General features: G+C 39.2%; 1 protein-coding gene across 1 annotated transcript in view; it reads left to right on the top strand.

Annotated features, from left to right (window-relative positions):
- Positions 1-14,689, top strand: part of DTL (denticleless E3 ubiquitin protein ligase homolog) — a 50,243-nt gene extending 35,554 nt beyond the window's left edge. The window contains exons 13-15 of the mRNA XM_055583024.1: positions 1,182-1,317; positions 10,037-10,869; positions 12,708-14,689. Of these exons, the coding sequence (XP_055438999.1) occupies positions 1,182-1,317; positions 10,037-10,869; positions 12,708-12,806 (1,068 nt within the window). The 3' untranslated portion in view covers positions 12,807-14,689. The remainder of the gene's footprint in view (positions 1-1,181; positions 1,318-10,036; positions 10,870-12,707) is intronic.
- The last annotated feature ends 1,670 nt before the right edge of the window (positions 14,690-16,359 follow it).

Genomic DNA, 16,359 nt, shown 5'->3' with positions numbered 1-16,359 from the left:
TGTATACGTATGGCTGAGTCCCTTCACTGTTCACCTGAAACTGTCACAACGTTGTTAATCGGCTATACCCCAATACAAGATAAAAAGTTTAAAATTTGAAAAATAAATAAATTCTAGCTCTGCCACTGAATTGTGGTGACCTTGGGCAAATAACTTTATTCTTGTTTTGTAGATGAGGTTATTTGAGTGTCAGGCTTTTTTAAATAAGATAATGTTAATTTTAGGACACTCAGACTTAATAGTTGCTCTGTAAGTAACAACTAGATAATAGACTATGGAACAACGGGGGATCCCAGGCATCTCTTTGAGTGGTTAAATATGTGTGTCTTCTTTTGGCCTCCCAGTAAGGAAAGGAAAAAGCTGCCAGCCTCTTGGGGGCCAAGACTTAAGAGAACGTGTGTTCTTTTTTTCTCTCTCTCTTTAGTTACTGAAATAGAGAAATTATATAAACAAATGCTAGGGAACAGCTCTGGTACCAGTGGCCATTTGCCACAAGCTCTTCAAGCTGGACTTTCTCTGCCATAAAAGGCTTGGGACCAAGATCAGGAACGGTCAGATATTTTTAAAGGGGCAAAGGTTATTTTTAACTTCTTTCAGGCTAGTGAACTTGTTTTCCCAGATTGCTCCTTTACCTATCTGAAAAAGAATCTTAGGGAATCGTTTCATTCTACTTGTCACAGCATACTAGAGTCATGGGCTAAGTCAGATCTTGGGAGTGATCCCATTACTTGGAATAAGCCAGAACTTGAAGAATTCTGAAGAAAGTCATATAAATTGAATGTCAGTGACATAACACTGATCGATCACGTAAGAGAAAAACGACGTCTTAATTATGTATGTTTTGTAGTTATACAGAAGGTGATAATGATTTCCCCAACTTCTTGAAAATAAAATGACATGAACCTGCTTTTATAGTAGAGCTTTAGGTTAGCTGAGAAATCACTGGTTACAAAAGTCATACCCACAGAGTGTCTATAAAGAAGAAACTAAAGGATCCACTTCTTTGGAAATCTGGAATGATTTCTGAAAGCAAGGAATGAAAGTATCTGACCTTTTAGGTAGCATTTTCTATATCAGAAAGAATAATTGTCTAGTCATGAGCCCTTAAAGACATGTCTACTTTTTACTTTGTTGTGAATCTTTGATTGAAAGTTACTAACTCCCTTTCTGGTTCTCTGTAGATTGCTACTTGCTCTGATGACAATACACTGAAAGTCTGGCGCTTGAACAGAGATTTAGAGGAGAAATCAGGAGGAGATAAACTCTCCATAGTGGGATGGGCCTCTCAGAAGAAGAGAGAGGCGAAAGCTGACCTTGGTAAGGATCCCATGCATTTTTCTAAGTTTTTTATGTTTTTATTGGTTTAGTTCTGCAGTACAGAATGATGAGCTACATTTGATCTTATTTTAGTATGATTTTGAAGGAAAACACCATCTTACTGACATTTTTTTTATATTTATTTTCTGAACACTGTTTATTATCTACACAAGGCACTGGAATACAGTGTAGATTTATTTCTTTAAATATTTGTTGAACATCTACTGTGTTTTAAGCACTATTCTGATTTGCTGTGGATTCTGCAGTAATCAAAAGAATCAAGAATCAGAAATGAAGCTTACATATTAGTTTGAGTCAGTAAACAAGTTAAATAAAATTTGCTTGTTAGGTAGTAATACATGGATTAGGGAAAAAGGAAAGCAGGAATGCGAGAATAACAGCATGCTGTTAAAATTTTAAATTAGGTGCCCACAGAAACCTCAATGAAAAGATGGTGCTTGAGTACAGAACGTGCAGTAGTAAAGTAGTAAGTCATGGTGGTGTGTTTGAGAACGTTTCTGGCAGACAAAACAGCAAACGCAAAGCCCCTGAAGCCGGAGCAGACCTGGCATGTTTTGTGTTCCTCAAAGAGGCAAATGTAGCTGTAATCCCTGTGGCTAAAGAGAGGACAGGAAATAGTAGTGGAAAATAAGGTTCTTGTACAATTTTGGCTTTTATTTTGATAGACAAAAAACTGTTGGACGGTTTTGAATAGAGAAGTATACGATCTGACTTTCCTTTGTCATTCTAACTTCTGTGTTGAAAACAAATTGTAAGGGGATCAGGGTAAAACTGGAAGTTAATTTAAAAACTTACTGAAGTAACCTAGGAAACAATGGTGGTGACTTGGACCAGAGAGGTAGCAGACGATACAACTTTTAAAAGTCTTCAAATTCCGGATATATTTACATGATGGAGACAACAGAAGGTTCTTTGGGATCAGATATGGGATATGAGGGAGAGTTATCAAGGATAACATCAGAGTTCTTGGTTGAGAAGCTAGGATGGAGTAACCATTAACCTCTATAGGAATCACTGCAGGAGGAGCAGTTTAAGGGAGGGAACAACTGGATATGTTGTTTGATACGATTATTAGATATCTAAATGGAGATGTCAAAGAGGTGGTTAGATATTTGATTCTGCAGTTGAGGGCTAGAGTTGTAAATTTGGGATTTATTGTCATATAGGTAAAAGGTAGCTATATATGGAAAAGAGAATAAGTCTGGGGTCTGAGCCTTGGAGCATCCTAATATAAGTTCGGAGAGGTGAAGCAGCAAGTACAACCAGAGAAGCAAGAGAAAAACAGAATATTGTATAAAGTAAGTAAAGGGAAGAGGGATGAATTTGGTTGAATGTTTTTGGCATGCCAAGTAAGATGAGGGCTAAAAACTGACCTTTGGATTTGGCAGTACAGGGGTTATTTAGCAACCTTGGTGGGGGCAGCTTTTGGTGGTGTGTCAGTGGCCTGGTTAGTGTTGTTCAGGAGGACAGAAAGAGAGGAGGCTCTTTCAAGGAATCTTGCTAGAAAGCAAAGGAGACCAGTGAAATGGTAGAGGACGAAGCAATGTTGAAGTTTGTTTTTAGTGAGAATATAGCATTTTGTATGTGATTAGAAGGATCCTCTAGTCCAGGAGAAAACTGATGCAGGGAAATTTGCTGGAGCAGTTTCCTTAACTGAGGGGATGATCTCAAATATACAAGATGAAGAGCAGGCCTATGTCAGGGGTGTGGATTATTCATCCATAGTGATGAGAAGGCAGAAATAGAGGCACGGTGAAGGTAGATGGATAAGTGGGAAGGTCAGAACTTGTGGAAGTTTTCGTTTTCTTAGTGATATTGGAATCAGGATCATCAACTGATTAAGAATAAGGATTAGAGGAAGAGGTGATAGAGATTTGACGAAAGAAAAGAAAGTCTGAAATAGTCACATAGAAAATAGAAGAGCAAATAGACCAGGGAAATATGATTGTTGAGCGAAGAATCAACCTGAGGCTACTACTCCTTCATTGAAAATGAGCAGTCGGTATGGTTGTGTGTCTGCTGCACAGGTACAGGCAGACTGTAGGTGGAAAAGTTGGTTTTAATCAGGGATGTGGTTTAAATCCACAAGTATGAAGTGAGTGGAGGGCCAAGGGAGTTGAGGACAGATATACTATCAGAGTTTAACTGGGTAAAGAGGGAAGTGAGGATATAATTGGGCTGAGGGTAGAAGTGGTAGGGTCAGTGAACTGAGCGGCCCCTGGGCATGAAGAGCTGATGGCACTGGAGTGCTGAAGAGAACTGGGAAAATAGGTGGTGGTTGAAATTGAGATAGTGGAGGATTTTAGTAGTAATGGAGGCACTGGTAATAATAAGGCCAAGGAATAAGAGAGTGAAAGGACAAGGCTATTGTAGAAGAAGAAGGTCAAGAAAATGAGAAAACAGGATATTGAAAAGATTATGAATGTAGGTTTTGACTGAACTGACGGGTGGAATTAAAGAGAGTGACAGGGAATCGAGAACAAAAATCTAAGCACTGAGCCAGCCAAAGGGAAACCAAATGTTATCAATAGATAGTCATAAGCTTGAAATTCAAGCTTAGAACTTATGTCAGCCGTCAAGGCCTAAGGTATTGAGGATTTGAGGGTGAGAATATATGCTCATTTTTCTATTGACTTGTTTAGTCTTTTATAAGATACCTCAAGCGTAACTAAACTCCAGAGGAGTCTTTCACTCTAAGTCTACCTCTATAAAGTGTTTAATTTTGGTTTCTGCTTTCTTTAAAAAAAATTTTTTTTTAAGTGTTGATACTTTTAACAAGTCAACTAACTCTACAGGGCTACATAAGGTAAATAGCATTCTCTAGATACCCTACCATAGTTCCCTTTTCCCAGGGTGACAACTTCAAATCTTTTAGCTAATTCTTTGATACTTATTCCTATATCTCTAAGTAATATTTGTGCATTTCTATCTCTTATGGGATTTTTTGTTGTTGCGTCAGCATTATCTATTGACATCTTACTCTGTGAGATGAGCACTTAGCTCTTTCCTATGTTCCCATGATTACCAAACCTCTGCACACTCAACATTCCCCTAGCTTCCCAACATAGGGTCATAATTTTGGTTAGATCGAGAGTTACTACTATCATTGTATTTTCTATTCATAATTTAGCTAAGTGGTAACTAGTTGTTTCTTTTTATTTCCTATACTTTTTTTTCCCCTTGAGACTTAAAAAAAAAGTCAAGATATATTCGCATACCACATATTTACCTGTTTGTACAGGCCAGTGTTCTTCAGTATATTCAGAGTTGGGCAGTCAACATAATCTAATTCTAGTCTCTTTTCAAGACCCAAAATAAGGGTTCCAGTGTCTCCATAACCTTGCTGACACTTGTTATTATTTCTTTTTTTAAATTATAGCCATCTTACTGACTGTGCAGTGGTATCCCACTGTGGTTGTGATTTGTACTAATATTTTCATGATGGCTTATGATGTTGAATATCTTTTCATGTGCCTATTGGCCATTTTTAAATTTTCTTTGGAAAAGTGCCTATGCAAATAAATCCTTTGCCCATATTTTAATTGGGTTATTTGTCTATTGTTTTTATTGTTGAGTTTTATATATTCTGGATATAAGTCCCTTGTCATATAATGATTTTAAATATTTTATCTTATTCTGTAAGTTGTTTTTTCATTTTCTTGATGATGTCCTTTGGCACACAATGTTCTAATTTTGATGAAGACCTGTTTATCTGTTTTTTTCTTTTTGTAATTTGTGCTTTTGATGTTGTATCTAAGAAATCATTGCCTAATCCAAAGTCACAGAGATTTAGGTCTGTATTTTCTTGTAGGAGTGTTTTAGTTTTGGGGCTGCTGTTGATTTTGTGTTTATTTTTGTGTATAGTATGAGGTAGGTAAGGGTCCAAATTCTTTTGCATGTGGATAGCCCACGTTCTCAGTATCATTTTTCAAAGAGACTATTCTTTACCCCATTGAATTTTTTCAGCACTCTTGTCAAAAATCAATTGACCATAAATGTAAGGATTCGTTTCTGGAGTCTCAGTTCCATTCCTTTGATCTGTAAGTCTGTCCTTATGCTGTTTCCACATTGTCTCGATTACTGTACCTTGTAGTAGGTTTTAAAAATCAGAGATTCTGAGCCCTCCAATTGTCTTTTAAATTTTAAGGTTGTTTGGACTATTCTGGGTCTTACATTTCTATACAAACTTTAGGACGAGCTTGTCAATTTCTGCAGAAATAATCAGCTGGAATTCTGTTAGGGATTGCATTGAATCTATAGATCAGTTTTGGGAGTATTGCCATCTTAACAGTATTTTCTTCTGATTCATGAACATGGGATGTCTTTCTGCTGCCTTGTCTTTTAATTTTGCTTCCTAATTTTGAAAAAAATAAAAGAATTATATAAGGGAAAAAGTCATCAGCCTTCCCAACACTCATACACAATTTTAGTTAACATTTTGACTTATTTTTTAGATTTTACCCCTTTATCCATAGAGATTTTTTTGTTAACAGAATCATGCTACGTATACATTTGGATTTCTTGAAGATTTTTTCACTAAACATGATATTCTAAGCACTTTCCTTGTTACCTTTTTAGCAAAACATTTAAATGTTCCATAGTTTACCTAGCTCTTCTCTTGTAGTTAAACGTTTTATTTCCAGTGTTTTGTGGGGGGGTGGGGGAATGGTTTTTTCTAAATTTAGGATCTTCATTTCCCATTAAAATAGATTCCCAGAGGTGAAATCTCTGTGTTAATGACTATAAACATTTTTGAAGAAAAATATGTTGTCTTTTAACTAGGTATTTCTAGGTATTAATTATTCTTAGTTTTGGAAACTAAGTCACAAAAAAGTTACATATGTTGACCAAACTTGTACCATATTAATAACATTTAGCCATTATTAAGTATTAGCATAGTTGTTCTAAAGACCTATTTGTATTATCTCATTTATTAGTAATTCCCCAAACAACCAAACCTGAAGCTCAAGGAACTTAGATTTGCTTAAAGTCACACAGCTGTGAAGTTATAATAGAACCAATTCAGACTCTTGCAGTCTGATTCTAAAGCTCATGCCTATAGTACTACCTCCTTTAGAACCCAGCACAAGAGTTTAGATGAAGACTGGTCCAGGAATTAGACCTAGATTTCTGTTTCTGGGTAATGCTAGAGTTACTCTGAAGAGCAGGAAAGCAACAACTTGACACAGGGACCAAAGGCTGGTGCACTAGCCATTCAGCCCTTGACGCCAATTCCCAGCGACAGATCGGCTGTTGCTAATCACACTGCCATTTTGAAAATTATGTTCCTCTGCTTGCCCAAGCTTCTAATTGCCACCCCAACCCTTCACTGCTGTCCTGGATTGCCTGTCTTCTCTTTTGGCCCTTTAAACTTACTAACTAGCAGGCTTTGAATTGCAACACACAGCCCCATTCCCTTCTGTCCTACTTTTCCCAGTCAGCACCTGCTCCATTACTTGCTATTCTTTTACTGTTTCAGCCAGCAATCTCAGCACTGTCAGGCCAAGGGGTTCTCTATCCTGTCTGTGCATCAGAAGCACTTGTGGAGCTTTTAAACAATTTGTATGCCTCCAGAAATTGTTAAGTAGGCCTAGAGTAGAGACCGAGTACATGTATTATCATAAAGCTCCAAATGAGTCCAATATGCAGCCAGACTGAGAACCTCTGGTCTAGGTATCACTGAGTGAAAAGATGATTATCTTAAAAAGAAGGAAATGTTAGCTGTTCTATCTCAAGTGCTTGCTGTAGACTTAAAGTCAAACACAGTACTTACAGAATCTGTTCTTTGATGGCTGGAACTTGACCCTCATCCCTGTCAGCAGTAATGAAATTTAACAAACATTGTTTAATAATTCCTTGCTAGGAACTACAGCAACACTAGACCTAAAAATGAGTAAATCATTATCACTTGCCCTCTGGATGCTCGTAGTCTAATCCAGGAGGCAGCTACAAAAACTATAGTATATTGTAAACATTTCAGCCAGCTTTGTAAACAAAAGGGTTTGAGAACTTGCTTCCTGTGGGAGAGGAAGAAAGAAGTTTGTGAAATCTGCACAAAGGAGTTAATAACACTGTCATCAGAGCCTGGAAAAGAAGGGGTGGACTTGGCAAGAAAACCACGTGAACAGCGAGATGTGACAGTGCACACAGCTTGTTCAGGAAGCTGCGCGTGGTCTCCTGTAACAGGATCCTCAGGGCAGAGCCCCTGATCAGACTGAGAAGGTAGGGGGAGGCCAGATGGCAAACCTTCTAAAGAAAGGAGCTCCAAATGGACTGATGATCAGTGAACTCTATAATTCCTCAAAGGAACCTACTTTCATGAAGCTTTTAGGGCAGTAGCCCAGTCTGTGCCACCATGTCATCAGATATCATGCAGCACTTAGGGTCCATAGGAGTGCTGCACTTAGTAGATGAAGTACTAAAGGCATGCTGTGTTTTAAGTCTAAAGGTCAATGTAGTGACTCATATACAGCTGTTAAAAAGACTGTATTGCATCTAAGTGTACTTCTATGAAGAGGTGTAAAGAGAAGATAAGATGTTCAGAGAAGAGAAGATTGCAGAATGTGTATGTGTGTGTAATCTGTTTTTAAGTGTGATATACATATACCTTTGTGAGTGCTAATAGGTACATAGAAAATAGTGGAATACACAGCAGCATGAGAGTGAAATGAGATGGTTGAAAAGAAGACCTTTTGCTTGTTAACTTATTCCCCTCTGTAGCTGTTCAGAGAAGGAAGGAAAGAAAAAGAGAAGAAAATTGGATGATAACATCCTGAAGAGGATACAGCTTTTCACATATCAGATTTTCCATTGGCCTTTAGTAGACACTTCAGATTTCTGCCACTGAAGTGTCAGAAACATATATTTGGTTTGTCCCTGGCCCAACTTTTCCTTCTCCCTGAATCCTGCCTTAGAATCTGCATGTTGTAAGACCCGTGGTGTTTTAGGACTTTCTGCCCTAAACATACTCTTCAGCTCAATTTAATGGAACTGATAACTGTAGGGGCTGTGCATTGACTGTGGACCTGCATTGAGGAGTGAAGCAAATGAAAGCTTCTTTTCTCCGGAAGTAGTAACAGTACTCAGGCTCTAGAAACATGAGTGTGAGAGCCATCACCAAACGCTGCATGCTGCTGCTGCTAAGTCACTTCAGTCGTGTCTGACTCTGTGCGACCCAGTAGACGGCAGCCCACCAGGCTCCCCCGTCCCTGGGATTCTCCAGGCAAGAATACTGGAGTGGGTTGCCATTTCCTTCTCCAATGCATGAAAGTGAAAAGTGAAAGTGAAGTCGCTCAGTCGTGTCCACCCCTCAGCGACCCCATGGACTTCAGCCTTCCAGGCTCCTCTGTCCATGGGATTTTCCAGGCAAGAGTACTGGAGTGGGGTGCCATTGCCTTCTCCGAAACACTGCATGGACTGGTCCTAATCATTAACTCCCCTTCTATAGCTTGTTATGATGACATGGGGCTTTCCAGTGATGATCTTTGTTGAAGCTGTATCACTTTGTCTCTAAACATACCGCTGATGAGAAAAGTTTAGACAAAAGTCAGTTTGTAGAACTTCTCTGTCTCAAGGATAGGCTGTTTGAGTAGGGAAAAGCAGAAGGTAAAATGTAGAGGAAAACTAACTGACCAGAGTTAGGACTTGTATTTATTTGCATATAAATACAACTAAGTAGTTAAACTGAATTAAACATCAGAGTTGTAGTACTGGGTAACTGAGAAATAAATGCCTTTTCCTTGTTATCTGAAGACTGGAACCCTTTTTCAGAAATCTGGAAAGCTCAGGAGAGTGAGAAAATACCTTGTCTGTGTCGGGTCCTCAGGAGGAAGAAACACGAGGTTTATGCGAGTTTGCCTGAAGTACTGGTCCTGGCCTAGAGACAAGGGGCAGGACAGATGGAGCAGAGTGCTCCCCACAGTGTGATTCGTTTTGCATCACATTTTGGAAACGTTCTTTGCCATTGTTTGCCTGTGGAAAATCATAAATTGTATATTAAGGTGGAAGGCACAGGAGGCCTGATAACCTTAACAAGTAATTGATGGTATTAACTTTTGTGGAGATTAAAAGCTATCTCCATTTAACAGATGTGGAAACAGGCCGAAGAGGTGAACAGTTGTACCCAGGTGACATAGTAAGCGATTATGCTGGATTGGAGACCTGTGCACTCCTGACGTGCGGTGCCTCTCTGGCCCATCACTGCTTAGAAGCATCACAGAAATACTAAGAGCAGCACTACTTAGGGAAAACAAAGTGTCGTTAACAACCCTGATGTCTTACTGTTACCTTAGAATACTTTGTAGCTGTTAGAAATGGTACAGATCTGTGTTACTGTGGGAAATGTTCATGATACATTAAGAAGCAGGTTACTAAGTATCTTGTACATCTTGGTCCCATTTTTATATAGAAAAGCTTGAGAGATACCATATGCATAAGTATAAAAAATGGTTCACCTGGATGCTTTTAAATTTTTCTTTTTCTGTTATTTTCTAGACTTTTACAAGCATATGTTTTACAACAGGGTGTCTTAGGGGCTGGCAGTTAGGAAATGGGAAGAATCAAATGATTTATGTGATCCACACTGGGAAGTCAGCCCCTGGATGATTAAGTTAGCTATTGATATAATTTTCTTTGATGAGAACCCCGGGATATTCTGCAGCTTTCACCTCTGATTTTTGTGACCTCTTTGGTTTCTCAGTGGCAGTGCCCAGCAGTCAGAGCACTCCGGCCAAAGCACCCAGAGCAAAGAGCAGTCCGTGCACCTCCTCCCCGTCGTCGGCAGCCTGTGCTCCAAGCTGCGCCGGGGACCTGCCCCTCCCTTCAAATACACCTACGTTCTCTCTTAAGACCCCTCCTGCCAAGGCCCGGTCTCCCATCAGCAGAAGAGGCTCTGTGTCCTCTGTCTCTCCCAAGCCACCCTCATCGTTCAAGATGTCCATTAGAAACTGGATGACCCGAACGGCTTCCTTATCACCACCCGTCACTCCACCTGCTTCCGAAACCAAGATCACGTCTCCCAGAAAAGCCCTCATACCTGTGAGCCTGAAATCATCCCAGGCAGTGGCTTGCTCTGAGTCTAGAAATCGAGTAAAGAGGAGGCTAGACTCCAGTTGTCTGGAGAACGTGAAACAAAAGTGTGTAAAGAGTTGCAGCTGTGTGACTGAACTTGATGACCCCGTTGAAAAGCTTCATTTGGATCTGTGCTGCCTTGCTGGTGCCCAGGAAGACCTTGGGAAGGACTCGCTAGGTCCTACCAAACCAAGCAAGATCGAAGGAGCTAGTATGAGTGTCTCTGAGCCTCCTTCTCCTGCCAGTCCTTATGCTTCAGAAGGCTGTGGAACGCTACCTCTTCCTTTGGGATCTTGTGGAGAAGGCTCTGAAGTGGTAGGCAAAGAGAATAGCTCCCCAGAGAATAAAAACTGGTTGTTGGCCATGGCAGCCAAACGGAAGGCGGAGAATTCATCTCCACGAAGTCCATCGTCCCAGACCCCCAATCCCAGGAGACAGAGCGGAAAGACTTCTCCAGGCCCGGTAAGTTGGCAGCGATAGAAAATGCATTTCCTAACTTGGCCAGGGCAGGCACAGATGCCTTCTCAGAAGTCAGAATGCTTTTTTTTTTAAGTAAATCTTTTTATTCCTAGGATCACCAGGTTTAGTACATAAAAATATAGGACAAATATTGCATGGGACATATTTATACTAAAAATTTTTCATACTGCAATGTTATTTGTTTGAATTTCAAATGTAACTGCACGTGTCCTATATTTTCTTTGGCAATCCTATTTACTCCAATTAAAATCCCTTCTGTCAAAGTCCGTACCCCTCAGCCCTTTTGCCCAATTCTTTAAAGCATTCTTCGTCCTCTAGGATATCAATTCAAAAAAACTTCCTTCTTTGTTTGACATTATTCCCTCCCACAACCCCTTGCTTTTTAAAAATCTGCCTCACCACCCCCCAGCTCCTGCAACCTCTTTTTATAGATTTCCCTCCCCTTTTTATAGAGAAAGCTATAATTCATGGACAAGTTGCCAACATCCACAAATAGATTTTGAATTTGTAATTACAGCTTATGATTATTTAAAATAAAGCAAAATTAAGATACTTACAAAGCAGTTTTAAGTGCAGAATCCTTCTAGAGTTATATGATTTTTTTCCAATCTTTTATGATCATCTTGCTCACACTGGTATTTTTGGCAACTCACCTGTATCTCCCTTTTTTTTAAACATTCATCTTAATTTTACCTATCTTTTCATTAAACTTAGATAATTTCAAAAACAGATATTGCTGGCAGAAGTACCTTTGTGAACCTTGAAAAGCAAGTGACTCATAATAATGGAGGCAGAAGTAGCTGTGAGCATTGGTTGAGCACCAGTCAAAGAGAATAGAAAGCTTCTGCTACTCAGGTTGCAAGTTAAGGATGGAGGCAGGTTAAGGAAGTTTCTCCCGTAGCTCTTTCAGTGTTAGGGAGAAGGTGGAAGAATGAAACCTGATCCAGGTATCATGACCAGTAAGATCTGCCCTTATAAAGGGCAGAGATTGGATAACCTTAGGCCAGTACTAATTTAACAAATATTCATAACCCCCTCCTACTGTCAATAAGCCTATCCCCTAATTTTAGGAAAGATAAACTAGAAATATTTTAAAGATTACTTCAAACACAAACTCCAAGGCCTTGCTATAGAGTATAAAGGGGAAAAAAAGGCTCTAAGGAGTCTGTCTTCTCTCAGAATTCGCACTGTAGGTAATCTTTGCCCCTAGCCAAAATTCCTATTTTTTTCCAAGGGAGCTGGTCTGAGTTCTGTGTTAGCAGAAAAACAATTTCAATAAAAAATTATTTTCATGAATGTGTACATCTTAAGGGCATTTTAAAAAATAGTCTGCTCATCTAAAATATTTCTGGCTTTATAATTTCAAGCTTTTGAAGCTAAAGTTTCTTTAAAACATTTTTTTTTATGTACATGTTGATAAAGACTTCAGAAAAGGGTAGTATCTGCCATTTTTTTTTTTTTTTAATATCTGCCATTTGAAATACCTATCTCGTTTGTAAATTTGTAAGGCTTATTTATTCATTTATATCAAAGGATGGTAATTGTAACCTCTTTGGTTCCTATTATGAGGCTTAACTGGTACATATTTTCCATTCACATGAAAAATCTGTTTTCTTTTCATGCATGTTGCCTTCAGTTTTTCTATATTTGGTACAAATCAACCAAAAGAGACATTGCCATCAAGTAATTGAGACTGAAATCTGGCTACATAAGCAAATTTCCAGGCATCCTAACTTAAAATACCCATAGTGATAACTTGCTGAGGTAATAGCTGAACTTTATCTTAGAAGATCTCTGAAATCTGAACTTTCTTCTTCTAGGTCACCATTACTCCCAGCTCCATGCGGAAAATCTGTACATACTTCCATAGAAAGTCCCAAGATGACTTCTGTAGTCCAGAACAGTCAACAGAATTATAGATTCTCATCTGAGTGAGTTAACTGAAGCTTGACTCATTAAAACAAGATAAAAAATTCAAGAATGACTCTAACTCTGGTTTTAAGAAAGCTACTATTTCTTCATTTTTAGTGAAAATCGTTTCGACTCCAGAGTTTACCTAGTCTGGTTCCACTGCCATAGTGTATGTGCAGCTTCCTCAGAATGAATGCTTTGTTTAAATTTCATGAAGTTAGTTTGCCACTCTGTAACATTTTGAATGATGCATCTTAAATGATGCATTTTAAATTATGCATCTCCTATACAGTAGTGACATCCCAGTTTGTAGAGGCAAAAAACCCAATAAGTCTTGTCTCTTCCTGCTCTGAGACCTGCGCGGCTGAACGCCTCTGCAGGCCACAGCAGGAGGCCTGTCTGTGAAGGCTGACTGCCAAACGGGACCCTGGGTCTCTGCTGCCTCTAACACAGTAATACAGTTTCACATAAAATATATAACCTTTTCACTACGTTTTTGTGGATTTTTTTTAAGTATGTGGTTAAATACAATTTTTAAGATAAGTACATTTATATTGATTCAGTGTTAAAATACAATCTAAGTTAAAATTATCTTTATTTTAAAAACAGCGATAAATGTCAACTTGTTGGCTAAACTAGAACACTAGCAACGTTTGTCTTTTCTCCCCCCAAATATATATCCCGTATATGATCTGAGGTTTTCAATTTTTACTAAGCAATCTACTGCGTTTCCAACCCAACTTCATGTTATGATTTTTGACATTTCCTGGAGGAAGATGTTTATAAAATCAGTAGTCATACACTGAAGCTGGGGTTTGAATTTAGTCTTTGGTTTTTTAGGGGCTGCTACTTAAAAAAAAAAAAGCTATCAAATTTTAAGAAAAAGTATTGATTTCTTATTGATATTTTTATAAAAGTGTAGGTAGTTACTATACTGAAAATCCAGAACCTAAAAATTAAATCTTTGGTTTAACTTGATCTTTTGGATTCTCTTCATATACTAAAAAGCAGTGATTGTCTAGTAGAGCCCTGAGCCAAAAAGTCATGGAATTTTCTCTATAGATATTTAACATAGAGTATATAGACGACTCTCAGTTAATAATGTGCAAAATATCTTGACTATCTCTTACCTTAACAGTTATGTATCAATAAGCTTGAAATGAACCATTGTTTTCTATTTTAGCCCTTTGTAACCTCATAGAAACAAGCTTCATGTATTTTCTATGTACTATGTCCTTAGAAGGGAGTCCCCTTCCACTCATGAAACTTGATTCATTTTATCCATTTCCCTAAGGACTGTGTAGACTTTATTCATATATTCTGTCATTTTAAAATGTATTCTTAATTATAACTCTATAATTCCTTTGATTCTTGTAAATTAAGCTGTATCTGCAAAAACTACATAGGTCAATTAAGCATGGATTCTCCTGGTTTTATCCAAGGAGAAAGGTAAATAAAAGGCCACAGAAATGCTGTTTTTGAAACAAAGTATGGCGTAGCATTAACTGAATATTTAAGAACTCTAGTTATATTTGATGTTTGATTTTTGAGTGTTCAACTATGGGAAGGTGTTATTTATGACCAGTGCCTGCCGATAACGCTGTCTCTCTTGATTTGAAAGCCTGTGACCCATGAAGAAGAGAACTAAAGTAGATGATTTTCTTCTTTGTGTCTCTGCTCATCTCCTGACAGCTCTGCTGAGTGAAATTGGGGATAAATATGGCTGTCAGAAACTGCTGAGGGTCTAATGGGTGTAACATTCCCACTTGGAAAACTAGTACTTCAAATAGGTGCTGAAGGTCAATGAGCTAAGGTAATGAGCTAATAATTATCCCTGCTTGTGTCCCTGTCAGACTTTGAGCTGCTTCTGAATAAAAAGCCTTTTACCTGATCTGATGTTCTTTCCTGAGCTTTTGCATTAACCTAGAAGCAGTCTGTCTACACAAAAGAACTATAGTAGTAATCAAGAATCCCTTCTACTTGTTCATTGAATAAAATTTGTTTATTCCCAAGGACATGATCTATCTAGCTCAGGCTGAAAGAAGTTTTAATACCTATTGCTTCATCAGACCCTGAGCGTTTAAGATGGCTTGGATTACTTAATAAACGAGGGTGGAGTGATGTAGTTCTTTTTCTAAAGTATTTCCAGCCCAAGCTTTTCTATTTGAATACACTCCAAGCAGTGTTACTACAAAGCTGTGTTAGAGTTTCCTTTTGGCTGTTTCAACCCGGGCTCTTAATTTACTTTGGGGAGGGTTGACTAATTAGTCCTTTAAAATGCCTCTTAATCTAGGCTACACTTTTAATTGGTGATAAAACCATGTGTAGCTGCCTCCAGGGTTGCAGAAGGCAGATTCAACCCACCATCCTTATCCCCAGCCTTATTGACTTAAAACTTTAAGACTTTTTTTGGGACACCCTGAATAGGAGGCATTTTTTAAAACCTCAACTGTCCAGTATGGATGTCTAGAGATAACTTTGAGAGACAGAGCGAGGAATAGGGCTTCTCCGATGGCTCAGGGGGTAAAGAATCTGCCTGCAGTGCAGGAGACACAGGAGATATAGGTTCAATCCCAGTCAGGAGATCCCCTAGAGAAGGAAATGGTAATCTGCTCCAATATTCTTTCCTGGAAAACCCCATGGACAGAGGAGCCTGGCAGGCTGCATTCCAAAGGGTCTCAAAGAACCGGACATGACAAAGCACGCAGGCACGTCGTGCTCTTGTACAGGTCACACATAGCAGTTTCACGTGTTTTTTGAGAACCTGTTGTAGCAGACACACTGCCCTTAGGTCTGTTTTTCTGCTACTCCTAGTCCCTCCCTAGAGGGACTGGACTTCCTCTCACACTGTTCTTAAAGCAAAGGCCCAGCAGCCTCACAAAGAGAATCGGTTCCACAGCTAGATGGTGGGGGCATCATCTTACAGAGGTGCTTCGGAAGAGACCCTGGGAGAGGGTGTCAACTGAGGGGAGGGTGTCGACTGAGTTGCGTCCTCCTTGGGGCCGTGTAGCACAGCTCTGCTTCGTCGTTCTATGAAGGGCCGTGTCCTGACCCAGCTGAGCATCACACCGCTTCCCACACATGTCTTCAGAGGAGATTCTCTGCCTGCCCTCGGTTTGGGTCATGCCACATCACAGATTAACCGGTTACTCATTAAATTCTTAGGAGTTGTGGGAGAACCAGTATTATGCATGAGCTCTTCAGAGGTTGCTTGGAAGTTACAGGCAGGCCAAACACAGCGTTTTGTTGGATGTGAAATGAATCAAATACTTCATTAGATCCAATGCCAAGAATACATGCCCAGCTTGTTATAAGGGACCCACTTTATCATTTAAAGTGGTGGGGAAAACCTGTTTTTATTTCTGAGCTACGTTTGAGGGCATGCTGCAAAGTGTAAAGGTCATTAAACAATGATGTAAGGTGAATTCAGCCTTTAAAAACATTGCTGGGCAGCGAGTTGGGATCAGTATGCCTGCAGCAGATAGGTACAACACAGATGAGAGCTGTTACATTATTGAAGCACAGGCTTCTTCCATCCCCAAAGCTCCTCCCTCCCACTTC

The sequence above is a fragment of the Bubalus kerabau genome, chromosome 5 (genome assembly GCF_029407905.1).
Source record: "Bubalus kerabau isolate K-KA32 ecotype Philippines breed swamp buffalo chromosome 5, PCC_UOA_SB_1v2, whole genome shotgun sequence".
Taxonomy (NCBI): Eukaryota; Metazoa; Chordata; class Mammalia; order Artiodactyla; family Bovidae; genus Bubalus; species Bubalus kerabau.
Note: the sequence above shows the minus strand (reverse complement) of the source record. Positions and strands in the feature narration are given on the sequence as shown.